The sequence below is a fragment of the Fusarium odoratissimum genome (assembly GCF_000260195.1).
Source record: "Fusarium odoratissimum NRRL 54006 unplaced genomic scaffold supercont1.8, whole genome shotgun sequence".
Taxonomy (NCBI): Eukaryota; Fungi; Ascomycota; class Sordariomycetes; order Hypocreales; family Nectriaceae; genus Fusarium; species Fusarium odoratissimum.
The window spans coordinates 392462-408932 of NW_022158694.1; the positions used below are offsets into that span (position 1 = coordinate 392462).

Below are 16471 nucleotides of genomic sequence, written 5' to 3' on the forward strand. Positions count from 1 at the left end.
TTTGTTATTATCCAGTATTATTACCGCTGAACACGGCGGCTAATCGTGCTGATTCGCTATTAGTGTCTGGCGCTGTGGGATTGGTCGCGCCGTCTTCTTGGGCCGTCAAGATTCCAGTTGGCGGTTGGAGGATAAAGAACACCAGCCACTGAAACAAGAGAAATGAGCGAACACCAGCGGCAATGCCCAGTCTTCTCCATCCAAGGCCCGACAGAGGCAATAGGTTCGTAACCACTGGGCTCTTGTTGATGGTGGCCTTCTTCCGCGCCGCAGCACCTCCACAGCCAATCATTGGTCTTGATGCACCGTCAAGATAATGCTCCCAACGTTTGGCGTTTGGTACCTGCAGGCAATGGCGCCACTAAAGGCCAGGGTTCTTGTAGCGTTGGACTTGCTATAGATGCTGATCTCCGCTCCTTCCTGTTTGAAGTCAAGTCAATGCTGGATAATAATGCGATTTAACTAGCCCCCCATTTGAAACCTCCCAAACTCATTTCCGTTCTGTCTCATTGTTCCAGACACTCTTTCATTCATCTTCCAGCCTTCTACTGCTATTGTACTCCGTACAGTAATTGTTCTTGTCACAGCTTTGACGGCTCCTTTGTTGGCTTCAGTACAGTCTCTTTCGTGTCGGTTTCGTCACTCTTTCATTCCATTGTCTCGAATCTCAAACAACATATCGTCATCCAACCACCGAGAACAGCCATCCTTATATGGCTATTGTCCTCTATTGAAACCTACCATATTACCAATTTCACTCATCACTCAAAGATACCTTCTTGAATATTTCTCTTCTTGAACAACAAAACCTATCTATCTAATCGAAAGTATATACGACATTATCAACGACAGCCATGCGTTCAACTTTACACTAAACCCTCACTTATCGCGCACCGGTTGCAGCACGAAATTATCACGATCGCTTATTTTCCAGTTTATGTTTCGACGTTTTTGCCTCTGTTTCTTTTGATAGCTGTGTATTCGGTCTTCGCTGGCGAAGTACCCCGATATCTTGTCACTCGACAACCTTTATACCCACCGACGACCTCTGTTTTCGAAATAGCCTCTGAAGACTCTCACAGTTCTCATCATGACTTGCTGCGGAAACAGGAAGAAGCAGGTTGTGGGGATTGCTGACCAGAAATGGGAATATATCAATCTTCGCGACTTTAAAAGCCGCGGATGCGGAACTGTATTTGCTTATATCTACCTGTGGCTTATGCTTCTCGTTTCAGTTGCTGTCTATGTCGTTGACAGTTTTACTGCCGTCAATCTACTCGTGTTCGATCGTTGGTCTTCAAAGATCGATCCTGCCATCTCCTTCGACGTCACGAAATGGATCTTTTCTATTTGCATTATTCTCTCATTCATCAACCTAGCTTACGAGGGTTTCCGCGCCTTTCGGGTTATCAGACGAGGCAATGTTGCGGAATCCTATCTTGATAGCTTAGCTGTTCGATGGGAATCAATTCGACTTGGTTCGCAAGGTTGGAAAAGATTCCTAGTCTTTGCTGAACTCACCAAAAGTAAAGAAGGCGCACAATACATTGCGCTTTTCACATACTTCAACTTTCAAGGTAGCCTTACACGTCAACTTATCAATCACTCTTTACTAATTTCTATAGCCTGGATCCGAGTCATCATCTGCTCAGGCCCTCGTCAGGTTCTCAATGCTTTCACACTCAAGTCAGTGTATGAGGCACAATTGACGCCTACAGCAGACAATGTGGGCGACTCCATTACTGGATTCTTTGAGAAAATCAAGATCCTAGCCGAAGAAGATTATCAACAGGCACTTATCCTCTCGGGAATGTGTTTCACTCTGGTTATCTGGGTGTTTTCTGCGCTCTTTCTTCTGGCAGCCGTTCTGTTTTGGGTATTCTTTTTGTACCATTGGATTCCTGCAGCCGACGGTGGTCTTTCTGGATACTGCGAGCGGAAGGTCACCAAGGCGTTGATGAAGATTGTCACAAAGACGGTCAACAAAGCTCTAGCTAGGGAGGAGGCCAGCCGCTTCAAGGCTGAAGTCAAAGCGGCCAAGAAGAATGGAGAGAAGCCTCACCTCGATCGAGCTGCCACCCTACCCACTCTGCCAAACGTTGGCCCAGTCACCAAGATGGATCACCCACCAATGCTCAACCGTAACGACACCATGATGACACTGCCGCCTTACACTTCACGCCCCGGTACGCCAGGTGGCATGGAGAACGCACCCCCAGCTTCAGAACGAACTGTGCCGTCTAGACAGGGCACTACGGCATCTATCGCGAGCTACGCATCCCGAGCCACTTCTAGATCTGGAGGTGGATATGGACGGATTGCATCCCCCGTGCCTGATGTGCCTCCCATTAACTACCAGGGACACACCCAGCCCCGATCTATCACAGACAGGCATGATAACTTTGGCCCTTATCCTGCAAATCAAATGGCAATGGACCCAATAACATCTCTTCCTGGTCGATTTACAGAGAGCCCTGGCCCAATGAACTCTGATATGGCACCTTTCTTCCCTCCCTCGACTCGCGCTCCCAGCGCTCGCCCTATGGATAACTTTTCGCAGCCCATGGGAACATTTCCTTCAACCCAGGCACCCCAATACCAAGCTTACAATCCTGGGGGTCGCATGAGCACTGCATCATCTGTGAACTCTCATCAGGGCGGAGCCGCAATGCAACGGCCCTTCAATCCTCCAGTACGAAGTGCCACAGGGCCAGTGCCTTTTCGGGGACCTCCACAAAGGAACTTGACGAACCCAATGCCGCCTCGTGCAGCATCTGCGAGACCTGAAAGGGCTCCTCCCTATAACTATGACGTCGAATCTCAAAGACCAGGGGGTTGGTAAATGATTATATCAAATGTATTGGATTATTAATGAATCACGAATCAATAATATCATGTCCATAGGTGGACTTTTTAACATAAGAAGCCTGAATAGAAGTGATAGATGACATGTTGGAGGGAGTGGCGTTGCCACGCTGACTTGGGCGTTCTGATTACTTATTATTCGTGCTAATGTCGTGAGCAACCCTGCAGTGTGGTCAACTACGCCCTTAAAAGAGAAAAGTCCACGGCTGACGATTTGTCGACAGCAGGAAGTCAATCTTGGTTGCTGACATACACTGATGACAGAGAATTGACTAAGTCGAAGGTTTTAAAGGGCGGCATGACCAAGCTCTTTCTTCTGAACATACTCTTCCCCAGTCTTGCACTGAGCTTACAATACGCGTTTCAAAGTCATTTACTACAGTCATACGGATCCTTTATTCAGAACAATATGCCCTCGGCGACATCAGAATGGCACGATGGCGAACTGGCCGTGCAAAAGCAACTCAAAGTCCCTACAAGAGGAAATCCAACGTTTCCAGGTTTAGCACCCCAATATGGCATGCGAGTGATGCAGTCGCCCTTGGTAGCTCTCGGAACGCTAGATAGCGAGGGTCGCCCATGGACTACAGTATGGGGCGGAGACCGGGGCTTCGCGAGGCCAGTAGCTGAAGGCGTACTCGCGTTTAACAGCTCAGTTGATACTCGCCATGATCCTGTTTTTAGAGCTTTGTGGGACGGGATTGATGACGACGGCGTGAAACAAGGCGCCATTAACAGGCCAAATGGAGGCGAAGGCAAGGGAATGGCAGGACTGTCTATCGACCTGGAGACCAGAGATCGCGTGAAGCTGGTAGGAAACATGATTGCTGGTGCAACAGTCGAGGAAGGCAGGGCAGTACAGATGGCCATGGCTGTGACCGAGAGCCTGGGCAACTGTCCGAAATATCTCAACAAGAAGGATGTTGTGCCTAATGATATGGCACCAGAGCTTGTCTCGGACAAGCTGCCCTTGTCACAGGAGGCCCTAGATCTGGTTGCAGCGGCAGACATGTTCTTCTTGTCGAGCACAAATGGGGTCACAATGGATACAAATCATCGTGGAGGAAGTCCTGGGTTCATGAGGATTATCAAGAACGAAGACGGCGGGCTGGAACTGATATATCCAGAATGTGAGTTTGACATTCCTATATTATGAACAACGCTAATAAAGTATCAGTCTCTGGCAATAGACTATATCAGACACTCGGCAACTTCAGAGTGAATCCACTGGTTGGCATCGCTATTCCAGATTACAACACAGCCAACGTTCTTTATGCCACGGGCAGCGCATCGATACTTGTTGGTGATGAGGCTTCTTCTTATCTTGCAAGAACAAAACTTGCCGTCAAGATTTCAATTACTGCCGCAAAGTTCGTCAAGTCGGGACTACCTTTCCGAGGTGCGCTGGGCGAATACTCGCCTTACAACCCTCCTGTCCGTCACTTGCTCTCAGAGCACGATGCACATATTGCCGATGCATCATCAAATGGTATCACGGCAAGCTTAACTAAGCGCGAAGTTCTTACGCCGTCCATTGACCGATACACCTTTGAGCTATCTTCGACACAGCCTATCAATGCATGGCACGCAGGACAGTATATCACCTTGGACTTTGAGCAGGAAGTGTCGAGTGGCTACAGTCACATGGCCGATCATGATCCTCAAAGTATCAACGATGACTACGTTCGAACGTTTACTGTGTCAAGCCCACCAGAGAACAGTAAGGAGGTACAAATCACAACAAGGAAACATGGCCCGGTAACGAACTTCCTGAGAAAGCACAACCCTCGTGTGCCTTTGGAGATACCAGTGATTGGCTTTGGCGGCGAAGAGGGTTTCCGCATCCCTTTGGAATCAAATGGCTCTCAATCTGTCTTTATCGCCGCTGGTGTAGGAATTACGCCTGTCCTTGCACAAGCACCAGCTGTACTTCAACACAAAGCTCCATTTGCGCTGCTCTGGACTCTACGCTACGAGGACTTACCGCTCGCGACTGACACGTTCTCGAGAATCCCAGGGCTGTCCAATGTGACTACACTCTTCGTCACTGGTCAGCGGGATAAGGTGGACTTGTTGGAGGAGGTCGAGCAGGCTGGGACACGGGTAGTAAAGCGACGAATAACCGCTGATGATGTCGAGAGACTCAAGGGCCAAAACGCCCGTTTCTTTCTGTGCACAGCGCCAGCTCTGCTGGCTGCACTGGAAGGCTGGTTGCTGGGAGAGAAGGTTGTCTGGGAGGACTTTGGATATTGAGGACTGTAGCATACAAATTGAAGTACTTTACTGGTTCCGGCTCATCTGTTTCCCTGAGCACATGTCTCACACCTCGGCCCGCCGGAGGTTCATGTTAGCTTACGGCGGTGCAAAGGACTGTCGAAGAAGTACCGTAGGGCCAAACCCCATGTTCCCTGCAGTTTGCCTCTAGTTGCGGGGAGCGTTCCACTGCCGAGTGAGTCAAGTTTGGGGTTGAGGAGAAGAGCTCAGCTTCTTGAATTGGATTTGATCTCCATCAGCCTCTCATTACGAGCATAGACCTAGCAAAGAAGATCAACGCCGCGTATGTCACATAATCAAATGAAAACAAAACTGGGTTGTACTATGAGGATCTCCTGAATCAAGAATAAATTGGTAAAAGCTAGTCGTCTAATCTAATGACTTCGTTTCCCCGCAAACATGTTCGGGAGTTACGCTTCGTCCCACATCCCCACGCTTGAGGTTGCGGATCCGCACTCGGATTTCTTTGTCTATGGCGGAGAGACTTATAAATCTAATATTATTAAGCTCAAGTGGAAGATTTGGCTTTTTCCTTGATCTGGTAAACAGTGGATAAAGGTCATGGCCAAGGCTCGGGCTCCGAGAAAGCGGAATACATATATCCCTTGTTGATTTCTTCAACTTGTGCATAAAGTAAGGCCAAAGTTGTGATAGATTGAGCAAATATATAACATTATGAGAATATGCTCCTAATCGTAGAACTTTATAGCCTCTGATAGATGTGCAAACTAAAGTTGTAATAGGTTGTCACGGTGTATTTCATCTTTTCTCGCATACTGTAACCAGGAGGGTTCTCATAGCCGCCACGAACCAAGAGACTCTGAAAGCGAAAACTTGTCCCAATAGTTGACTCCTACTGGATATTCTCTTTTCAATGGTCCCGAAGTCGCTCAAAGCGGTTCTTTTTATCGACATATCCTCCCATAACTACATTCCCCAGTCTCAAGTCACTGCCTATCTCTTGACTTTGTCTAGATGGATGGTTCTTTTCCGACGAGCACCACGAAGCCTCTATTTCCTCGGGTCAGATATTATTGATAATGACTCCGAGTTCCCGAGTTTGTAAGCTTCCGCTGTCGGCGGGAGGAAATGCGATTTCCGGACCCATCACTCACCTAAAAAGGCTAAAATGCATCCATCGCAGCACTACGGAGTATCGTGGCAGAGACAGCTTCAAGCCGGGGCCACAGTGGACCTCTCTTAACTCCCTTCAAAGTATCAATTGGTCCGCTAAGTAGCTCAGAGACATGCGTGTTTTCTCGGCGTCTGACTAGCAACGAGGCGAGCTGTCGTCTGAAACCGTCTGGCTAAAAGAGAAAACACCTGGTGTTAATACGAATTCTTGGCGTAGAATACTATTGTCTGTGACTTTCGATAGTTCAGCTGCGGGTTTAAAGAAAAAGATCGAGTGTAAGTTAGGACTTGGCCGAATGCACAGGAAGTTAACTTTGACCCTATTGCTACTGTCATTTCTTGTGATTGACTGGTGGTTCGATGCCAATCAAATAACATAAAATTGGTCAATCTCGTAGGAGTTTCTCCTATTTCTCCGCCAAAGGGCACGATATGCACGTAACTTATCCATATCGTTAGGAGACCATGATCTGATTTTCCCTTTAAAATCAGAGCATGCAAATTGGCTGTGCTAAATTCGAGATGCGGTGCATTTTTGAATCACGAGTCAACAGCACGCCGTTAAGAATGGTGGAGAAAGCTCGTTTGGAGCTCCAAGCAAATCCATGTTCATATGCCCCAGGGATGAGCGTGGAGTCAACTGCTGCAATAGAGCTTTGACTATAATAAGTTGCTGTTTGAGAGATTTAATGGATAATCCTCGATGTTGATCGGAGCGGTTTAAGACACCGCCGGCTCAACTTACTAAAGATCACACAGTTATGCCAATCATTTATGTAATTTGTCTATCGAGAAACCTTCAGTGTAAGAGCTCTGACAATCAAAGATAGCTAGAATCACCCCGCATTTCCTGACAGGGATTGATGAAAGTGATTGTCGTCGGTATGCAATCTGATTGATTCATGGTGCTTACAAAGACATCTTCGTGGCAGAGCAATGAAGTCAGACTGGAAGACAGGCCAATCTCAGAGAATGGCAAATCCCGTCAGTTGTAAACGGAGCAGATCATCATCATAGCAAGCCGAGATATCTTGCTTTGAGTTTGATCTGCATGTTGAAGATTTACGGAAACTATGATTTGTAGCTATACGGTTGATAACCATGTTGATTTACCCATTGAAAGCTATCGGCATGCAGCACAGCTCCAGAGACCAACCAATTCGATGAGTTTCGGTTTCAACACAAACCAAGGCCGACAATGTAACTTTACAGGGAACCTATTGGTGCTACCGTAGAGCTTAGGTTCACGCTGCTACTGATGTCCCTCTGTCCCTGTATCACGTTCCCTCGAGCCGGCTTAGTGGAGTGGCTCAGATCGCCGTCGTCATACCCCGCCACTAAGAGTTAGAACGTGAATGATTTAGTGAGTAATCAAGAGTTCCTTTGAAGCGAACAGGGAGCATGTTCAAGATTAGAAAGAGAAAACCGCATTCTGTTCTGTGGTAAGGAATTATGACACAATTCGAGGTTCCCAGTGTGGTAGTTGATGGGAATTGGGAACGAGCCAATGGGGGAAACTAACCATTCCAGGCGCCACCAGGTGTAAAATCTTCAACAGCCAAAGCAAAACAAAACAAAACAAAACACAACAAAAACAGTGGCTTTGTTGCACTCCGCTGAGGTCGATGGCGTGCGAATGGTGCGTCAAAGGCCTGGACTTTCGTGTTTTGTGGGTGCTTGTGCGTTCAGTAACTCCCATTCAGTTGAGTTGATGGCAGGCTCAGGTTGTCCAAGATTGGGGACTGGGGTTCGAATGGCTTCGGATTCTTTAGCGGGCCTGAAACTGACCTACCAGAATGCTCAGCACAGGAGTCTAACAGAGGGAATAGCTTCTGTGGTCCCACATTTCCCTTGTTAAGGCAATGGATCTCGGCGCACGCGCAGCCCAGCACTTGCCCACCATCTTTGCCTATGCCCGCCTGCCCTGCCTGGAGACTTGAATCCAATTCTCGCAGAAGGGCCGTAAGGAAAACCTTCTTTCTTCTACTTTAACTTCCCTCTTCCAGCTTCTTCTCCATTCCCGCCCATACGAACACACTCACTCATTCACTTACTCGAGCCCTCTCTACACGCCAACAGCCCCAACCCAATAAGCGATAATACCTGCGAAACCCTTACTGTATCATCATAATACTTGCAATACTTGCTGATTTCGGAACCCCCGCCATCGCCGCCCGCCTATCCATTTCGCCAGACTTGCGCAGTATTCAGTCAACGACAATCGCGAAGTTGCCACATCTCTATTTCGACCATCGCCTGATAACCCCGACGACTTCAATCACCGCAACTGGTCGGATCTGCCCACTTTCAACGAGCCGGTCGTAATTCGGTCTCTGCGCCGATACTGCCGTGCCCCTCGCTTTCGTTCGCCGTCAACTACCGGCGCCGGCCGCTGTTGCTCATCGGATCGCGAAACCCCTCGTTCCGCTCAACCCGCCACTCTCATCTCAGAAACCAATATCAACTACACAACAATAGTCGAAATGGCTTGCGACTACCAATACGTTAAGGAGCACACGAGGGAGGATTACGTCTTTCCCTCGCACCGCTTCCAACGATCATGCCCTCCAGACAAAACTCCGCTATGTCTCGTTGCTTGCGGCTCTTTCAGCCCAATCACGTATCTTCAGTAAGCTTACCCTAATGATTCTGGCTCTTTTGGCAGATCATCTGATCGAGGTCGATGCTCTCGACCATTGGACAATCACGAAATTTGGCAATATTTGGACAAGCATTAGCTAACTTTTGAGCAGCCTTCGGATGTTCCCCATGGCTCGGGACCATGCTCACAATGAGAGTAGGTTGCTCGCTCATTGCTTCTGAAGCATCGCTGACATTTATCAGATTTCGAAGTTGTTGCAGGTTTTTTGAGTCCTGGTAAGTGAAGGTCCTACCAGATGAAACATGCCCGAACTAACCAGATGTCAGTCAGCGATGCCTACAAAAAGAAGGGCCTAGCTCCTGCTCATCATCGGATTGAGATGTGTAGACTTGCGACCGAAAACAGTTCTAAGTGGCTAATGGTCGACCCCTGGGAAGCTGAGAGCCCAACTTACATCCCAACCGCCAAAGTGCTTGATCACTTTGACTATGAGATCAACGAGGTCATGGGCGGTGTTGAATGCACTGACGGAACTCGAAAGCGCTGCCGCATTGTGCTCCTTGCTGGCCTTGATCTCATCCAGACCATGTCGACTCCCGGTGTGTGGGACGAGCGTGACCTTGACCACATCCTGGGCAACTACGGCGTTTTTGCTTTGGAGCGTACAGGAACTGAAATTGATTCAACCCTGGCAAACCTGAAGCAATGGGAGAAGAATATTCACATAATCCGTCAGGTATGTTCTACGAATAATTGTGTCAGTATTGTGATACTAACGATAGTACAGGTCGTTACCAATGACATCAGCAGCACCAAGATTCGCCTATTGCTTAAACGTAACATGTCAATTGACTACTTGATTCCTGATCTTGTAGTCAGTTACATCTTCGAGAATAATCTTTATCGCGATCTCGATATGCCTGACTCCAAGGGCAAGGAGAACGCCATTACGAATGGGCCCGATGCCGGCACCAGCACCGGTTGAATGTATCCGTCATTACGGTAAACGATAGAACCAATGCCCCCACCCAGACATCGGTCCCGATACAGCTACCGAGCTTTGAGCGCGGTAACCGAATCATTGAGAGCTCACGACGTAAAGAACAGAGCCCAGGCTATGAGCGAGAACAGCTTCCGATCTGATGTTTGAGTCGTTGCGATTTCAGGGCCAAGGATCAATGTTAGTCATCGCAATGGACCACAATGGTTGAGTTGTCCTAGATGCATCGAGTTTAGGATTCAGAAGGTGCGGTGATGAGGAGGTGGACTTTTCACTTTCCTTAATGACAGGACGTCGCTCTTGACGCAGCCTGCTATGTATCAGCGGTTGGATAGAGCGCACTTTTGAGCGGAGATATTTCCATCAATTGAGGCATACAAAGACGGGGCATCCCGCTATCTTGGGCCCAATCTGTTACTATCCATGCCTAGCAACCCGCCGGGTTCGTCGGAGGTCTCCGACTATTGATATGCACGTGTCATAGAGATTGAGGACAAATTGTAGGTCTTTAATTGGAGTTACCTCGGCCCGCTTCGATAGTCTTTGTTGCCTTGGTTTAAAAAAGAGCCTTAAGTTTAAGCTTGTTGGCAAGCCATGATTTTATAGAGAACCAGTCGGGTAGCCGATATATGGAGTTTTAGCTGGATAGATACCCGTTCACATCCTTGGGACCAATGATCCAATTTATTGTTTTTCAATGGCTTTGGCCTGAAACCTGAGTGATTTCGATTGGACGAATGATAAATCAACTGCCGCAATTCCTATGAACCGCCAAGTCTTCCGTCCGTTAAAGGACGGAAAATAGCTCCCTGAGACAATATCTCCGGCTCCTTCTTTCTCTGGCAAGATTGCACGAGGACAAAGTCAACCAATAGGTGTCTCCATTGTGTTGATGATTTACAGGGGCCAAGACGAGAGAACAACAAGGCCTCCAAAGGGACCTGCAAAAAAGGGCAAAGCGTGAACCCCCCGCGGTCGCGCAATCGACGCTGACTGGCCACCTCCGATTTGGCGCATAGATAAACGTGCCAGATCGATAGGGCATTTGGAGGCTTGGCGGCGATACTGGACGGTTATGGCCATGGCAAATTATAGGGATAGACCTTTTGCCAAGGGGAGAGACTTCAGCGCGGAATCGATTTCGGTGACCTTTTGGGTCTTTTGCGCCGGGGCCAAATTGGAGTGAACCCAGGATAGGTAGGTAGCCCAAGTCTTGGAGGCTAGTTATCGTGAATACAAATAGCTGAGGGCGGCCCTGTCGATAATTTTTTGAGAGCAGGGCAGTTCAAGTGTTTCTCAACTCATCTTCATCATGAAGCTTCAATTCCTCGTCTCTTCCCTCATCAGCCCTCTGGCTGCGGCGTTGACTATTGCTGAGATCAATGGCAACAGCTATCTCTCTTCCTACGCCGGGAAGAATGTCACTGGTGTAGAGGGCCTCGTCACGGCTGTTGGCAGCTCTGGCTTTTATCTACGATCAACTAAGCCTGATCGTAACTCTGCTACTTCCGAGGGTCTATATGTCTTTGGCAAGTCGGCTGTGAGCAGCGTCTCCGTGGGAGACGTCGTCACACTCGATGGTCTCGTTGAGGAGTACAGGTGAGTTTTACCAACTCAAGCATGAAGCATTGCTAACATAGTCAGGTCCAACAAAGACTATGTTTATCTCACTGAGATCTCTTCTCCCAAGAACATTGTTGTCAAGTCCTCTGACAACAAGTTCAAGCCCAAGGTTATTGGCAAGGACACCGGCAACCCTCCTGGAAAGCAATTCTCCAAGCTTGACGATGGCGATGTCTTTGCTGTTCCCAACAACGAGTCTCTCATCTCGGTGTCCAACCCCAAGCTGCAGCCCAACACATATGGTCTTGACTTTTGGGAGAGTCTTGTTGGCGAGCTTGTCACTGTCCCCAAGGCGTATGCTCTCAGCCGACCCAACAACTTTGGTGATTTCTGGGTCAGGGGCAACTGGAAGGTTTCTGGTCTGAACAAGCACGGCGGTCTCACCATGGTCGGCAACGGTATGTAAGGCTTCAATCTGAGTGTTTCCTTGGCTAACAATCTAGATGCTAACCCTGAGGCCATCATCATCGGCTCACCTCTCGATGGAACCAAGAACCCTGATGATACTAAGCTCGGCGACTACGTTGGCGATATCACTGGCGTGGTCTCATACGCCTTTGGCTTCTACCGCATTCTTCCCCTGACTGCCACCAAGGTCAGCAAGCCTTCCAACGCTGAGCACCCTGCCGTCAGCTTCACCAGCAAGGGATCTTGCAAGGGCATCACAGTTGCAGACTACAACACCGAGAACCTTAACCCTGCTTCTGCCCACTTGCCTCTTGTCATCAAGCAGATCGTTGAGAAGCTGCGAACTCCTGACCTGCTTTTCCTCCAGGAAGTCCAGGACAACAGTGGCGCTACCAATGACGGTGTCGTTTCCGCCAACCAGACTCTCGCTGCTCTGGCCGATGGCATTGAGGAGTCCAGCGGTGTTGTTTACGAGTGGGCCGAGGTCGAGCCTGACAACAACGAGGACGGTGGCCAGCCCGGTGGTAACATTCGCCAAGCTTATCTCTACCGCCCTGATAGAGTTGAGCTCGTCAAGCCCAATCAGGGTGGCCCCAACGACGTTAACGCCGTTCTCGATGGTCCCTCGCTCAAGTACAACCCTGGACGAATTGACCCTGCCAACCCTGCCTGGGATGACAGCCGCAAGCCTCTCGTGGCTGAATGGAAGCCTGTCAAGGGCACAAAGAAGTCTTTCTTTACTGTCAACGTCCACTTTGGCAGCAAGGGCGGCTCGACTTCCCTGCATGGCGATGCCCGCACTCCTGTGAACAAGGGTGTCGAGAAACGCACCAAGCAATCCGAAATTACTGCTGTAAGTATGAAACCTGTTAGGCATGAAGCCCAACTGACAACTTGTAGAACTTTATTGCAGAGATCCTCAAGAAGGACAAGAAGGCCCACGTTATCGCCGCTGGTGACTTTAATGAGTTCGCCGCCGTTGCGCCCCTTGAGACTTTCGTCAAGACATCCGGTCTTGTTGATGTTGATGAGGCTGCCAAGATCCCTGAGACAGAGCGATACACATATCTCTTCGACAGCAACTGCCAGGCTCTGGATCATATGTACATCAGCAAGGAGTTGCGCAGGGGTATCAAGTATGAGCATCTGCATATCAACACTTGGCAGGACAAGGCTGGTGAGGTCAGCGATCACGACCCTAGCGTTGCTATGTTCGATCTGTGTTAGATGAAATGATAAAGCATATGATTAAATAAATAGGCAGTTAGATCCGCTTGCATCATCCCTAAATATAGATTTTACCCAATGGCTGTATAATAGCCATGGGTTTTGACTAGTCATCACCACTGTCTTCGTCATCATTAGGCCCTTCTTCTCCTTCATCCTCATCTTCGTCACTATCGTCATCTTGGCCAGGATCCGGCATGACAATGCTATTTAAAAACGAAACCTAAGCTTGTCAGCTTGTTCAACAGTGATGTTAACATATAACTTACATATCCAACCATAGGGCGTATAATCTCGCTGATCTTCTCCTGGGCATCATCCTGGTAGAAGATGCTGTCGTCGATCTGCGTTCCAACAGTAAAGTTCCTCAACTTCAGCAGCGCAATATCACGATGTTCTGCCGTGAAGCCTTTTGGTTTAGTTTTAAGCGCATTCTCTTTGTTCTTTTCCGCAAAAGCAAGTAGCGCCGCGTTGGGATCAGATTTGTTGGCAGCCTTTGGTAAGAATATGCGCCTGAAGGCCTCATCATTGAGTGCGCGGCGCCATCGATTTGGCCTTTCGTCAATGCTGGCGCGGAGTTTCTGCATTTGGTCGCCGCTGGGACACCATAGGCCACCACCGATGAAAGACTTTTTAGGCTCACAGTGGATATAGTAACAGGCGTATGGGCCTTTGCGACCAGTTCGAGACCACGCAGCGGAGAAGTGAGGCTATAATCTTTAACTTTGCATACTGTACTTTGGATCAATTGGGCTCGTACCTTGTAAGGTGTAGGATCTTTACTGAAGCGAATGTCTCTATGGATTCGAAAAATGACGTCTTTGATGGGAAGCTCAGGAATCGTTTCATCGGCTGCTATAACGGTTTCGGACGCGCACTCAACAAAGGAGTTCCAATCCTTCAAAGCGCGACGATACTCTCCATCATGCGCTATACATGTCAGTAATGGTTTGGCAGTAAGTGAAGGATGATGTCTTACACTTCAGCCAAGGCCTCTGGTTATGAGCTTTGAGGTCTCGCAAGAACAACATCGTATTCTTGTGTAATTTGAAATCTTCATATTCTACACCATCTGTGTCTCTCAACTTCTCCAATGGAATGATAGTAACTTTTGGGGGCGCATCCTCGTCATCTTCGTCATCATCATCCTCTTCTTCTTCTGGCTCCTGCGCTAGCTCATCTTCGTAGGGTTCCTCGGATTCTTCTTTTTTAGGTTGCTTCTTCGGAGGCCTTCCACGTTTCTTCGGTGGTGGCGCATCACTTTCTTCTGTATCCTCACTGCCTTCGAAGTATTGACTTTTAGTGGCGGAAACTCTCCTCGAGCTTCGCCGAGTGCTGGTGATTTCATCAGCGGGACGTTTTCGAGGTGGCATACTAAAAACGCTGTGATTTTGACAATGAAAGGGTGAAATGACAGACAGTGCCACTAGTGGTGTCAATAGATACTCTTGAGCAAAGAAAGGAAGGTCATGTCGTCATTCCAATATTGTCGCGCCTATCTTACGCGTTTGAGAAACGCGAGTGCACGTGAGTTCACGTGGGCCTTGGTGAACCCTTCACCTCGTTGTTCCCCCATGTCAACAACCGAGGAACCACTGTTGAAGCACATATAGATTTTTGCGTCTCTGCCAATAAAAGTCATTTGAAACTTCAAAAAACGAGCAATTTCTCAATTTAGACACTATATCGTCTTCGATTTTGGCCTAGCTGAATGACCTCTGCTGTTGTATCTTACAGGGCATATCTCATCGAGTTTCCTTGAACCAAATGACGAGCGATCTTGACGACAAGTTTGGCTTCTCTTATATCCAGGCCCTGCTTCCTATCACCAGTGTCTCCATATCACTCAATCTCTTCCTGTGCCCTTGATCGCCCCAAGCCGCTCCTTGCATGCAAACAGCTTCTCCAGAAAGCTAATATCTCCAAGTTTCTCAATAAGCCACAGGTCGGTATCATTCTGGTTATCCTGTTCCTCTGGTTTGGCAGTCATTTCGATCAGGATCGCACATATACGGGCTGCGGCCCGAAGGCGCTCCCAGCACTGGCTCTCCATGGCAACCTCTTCCTCTTGTAGGTAGATGATCTTGCCGACCTTGAAGAGCCTTCTAGACCACAAGCAATCAAACAAACCCTTCTTCGTTTCATCTGTAAGCTTTTCCTCGTACTTCTTCCAGGCTTCGACGGGAATAAGAGACCTCTCTTGCTCCGTCTGGGCAACTGCTATACTTAGACGCTTCAGTGCCTTTTCATGTTGCTCTGGTGTCGGCTCCTGGTGCATTTGACCCAGCATCTCGAGAAGCTTTGGTTTGAAATCTTTCCACTGGTTTTCTTCGATCCTCTCTGCGGCTGCGACAACTTCAAGAATATCCGACCTGCAGTATGCAGGTAAAGTCTCGATGTCGGCATCGTTCATGTGCGTATCTTTTCGATCTTGTGAAGGCCCCTCGAGAGCAGAGCCATGGTGTTTTTGCCCGTCAGCCGGTGTCTGTTCCCCGTTCATCTCTTCTCCTTTGTCGTGAGACGAGGCAGCGCCAGAATCGATGTCCATAGGGACCAGCACACTAGTGCCGTCATCGTTGACCGTATTCTCAGTACTGGGAAACTCAGTGGGAGTATTGTCCTTTGACTGATGTGCAGTGCTGAAAACTGCAGGTTCGGAGACGTCGCTTTTATTCTTGCTCGTGTTTAGCTTGATTCGTTTTCTTGGGCTGTCATCAGTTGTTGACAGAGTCTTGTTCGCAGCGTCTGCCTCAAGGCGTTTCTGGGCGTTGTTCATAGGACTTTCCGGCGGAGTGGTATTGGATCTCTTTTTATTGGATCTCCTCTTTCTGCGGCTTCGGCTCTTCTGTTCACTGAAGAGAGCGCCGAGGATCTCAATAAACTCCTTGGCGGTGGTTGCAGCATCCAGTTGAGGGCGCTTCTCTGTAATATTGTGGTTCGATGGGAAGAAGGCAATGTGCGTCTCGGGCTCAGTTCCATCAGTGAACTTGAGATTATATTTTGCTCGGGCTTTAGCAGTAGTCAAACCGCCGCCGCTAACAGTAGTGATGAAGTCGATGAGGCTGCTACGCAGGTGTACAAACTCGGTTTTCGCGTCACGGCCATTCGCGCCAGCTTCAGAGAAAAGGTCTTCTAGCGACTTCATGAAGTCAATACCTGGGATCTCCATCGTCGGGAGCGTATGGTAGGTATGTTGTCAAGATGATTCCTAGGAGATGTGTTCGAAGCTTTTGAAAGATGGTGTTTGGATGAAAGGTTCAATACAAATGAGGGTTGTTGCTGTGCTGCAGGGAAATGAATGCTTCAGGAATGCTTTAACAAGAAAAGGTAACAATAGA

The 16471-nt window shown here is 48.5% G+C and overlaps 7 protein-coding genes across 11 annotated transcripts; 4 read left to right on the forward strand and 3 right to left on the reverse strand.

The window, feature by feature from the left end:
* Positions 1 to 7: 7 nt before the first annotated feature.
* Positions 8 to 744, reverse strand: FOIG_05933 (uncharacterized protein; the record flags this gene model as incomplete). The annotated part of the gene is made up of 2 exons (XM_031204848.1): positions 8 to 343; positions 742 to 744. 2 exons carry the CDS (start codon positions 742 to 744, stop codon positions 8 to 10), a joined length of 339 nt encoding a protein of 112 aa, XP_031065097.1.
* On the forward strand, positions 437 to 2883 carry FOIG_05934 (uncharacterized protein). Its single transcript, XM_031204849.1, has 2 exons — positions 437 to 1577; positions 1626 to 2883. Exons 1-2 carry the CDS (start codon positions 1091 to 1093, stop codon positions 2840 to 2842), a joined length of 1704 nt encoding a protein of 567 aa, XP_031065098.1. The 5' UTR covers positions 437 to 1090; the 3' UTR covers positions 2843 to 2883.
* Positions 2884 to 3163: 280 nt separating this feature from the next.
* Positions 3164 to 5157, forward strand: FOIG_05935 (uncharacterized protein; the record flags this gene model as incomplete). Its single annotated transcript, XM_031204850.1, has 2 exons — positions 3164 to 3995; positions 4043 to 5157. The coding sequence occupies 2 exons, from the start codon at positions 3164 to 3166 to the stop codon at positions 5116 to 5118; spliced, it is 1908 nt and encodes a 635-aa protein (XP_031065099.1). The 3' UTR covers positions 5119 to 5157.
* A 3001-nt stretch (positions 5158 to 8158) lies between these two features.
* FOIG_05936 (nicotinate (nicotinamide) nucleotide adenylyltransferase) lies at positions 8159 to 10689 on the forward strand. Of its 5 annotated transcripts, XM_031204851.1 has the most exons (5): positions 8159 to 8902; positions 9027 to 9070; positions 9118 to 9150; positions 9202 to 9611; positions 9663 to 10689. In XM_031204851.1, the coding sequence occupies exons 1-5, from the start codon at positions 8757 to 8759 to the stop codon at positions 9858 to 9860; spliced, it is 831 nt and encodes a 276-aa protein (XP_031065100.1). In that variant the 5' UTR covers positions 8159 to 8756; the 3' UTR covers positions 9861 to 10689. The 5 variants fall into 5 exon arrangements, with proteins under 5 accessions (XP_031065100.1, XP_031065104.1, XP_031065103.1 ...); XM_031204855.1 differs by having other exon boundaries at positions 9027 to 9150; XM_031204854.1 differs by having other exon boundaries at positions 9118 to 9611.
* Positions 10690 to 10871: 182 nt separating this feature from the next.
* On the forward strand, positions 10872 to 13766 carry FOIG_05937 (uncharacterized protein). Its single transcript, XM_031204856.1, has 4 exons — positions 10872 to 11474; positions 11520 to 11896; positions 11942 to 12759; positions 12807 to 13766. Exons 1-4 carry the CDS (start codon positions 11188 to 11190, stop codon positions 13131 to 13133), a joined length of 1809 nt encoding a protein of 602 aa, XP_031065105.1. The 5' UTR covers positions 10872 to 11187; the 3' UTR covers positions 13134 to 13766.
* Positions 11857 to 14608, reverse strand: FOIG_05938 (uncharacterized protein). Its single transcript, XM_031204857.1, has 4 exons — positions 14113 to 14608; positions 13894 to 14063; positions 13403 to 13843; positions 11857 to 13356 (listed from the first exon to the last, which is right to left on the reverse strand). Exons 1-4 carry the CDS (start codon positions 14504 to 14506, stop codon positions 13240 to 13242), a joined length of 1122 nt encoding a protein of 373 aa, XP_031065106.1. The 5' UTR covers positions 14507 to 14608; the 3' UTR covers positions 11857 to 13239.
* Positions 14609 to 14979: 371 nt separating this feature from the next.
* On the reverse strand, positions 14980 to 16302 carry FOIG_05939 (uncharacterized protein; the record flags this gene model as incomplete). Its single annotated transcript, XM_031204858.1, has 1 exon — positions 14980 to 16302. One exon carries the CDS (start codon positions 16300 to 16302, stop codon positions 14980 to 14982), a length of 1323 nt encoding a protein of 440 aa, XP_031065107.1.
* Positions 16303 to 16471: the final 169 nt, after the last annotated feature.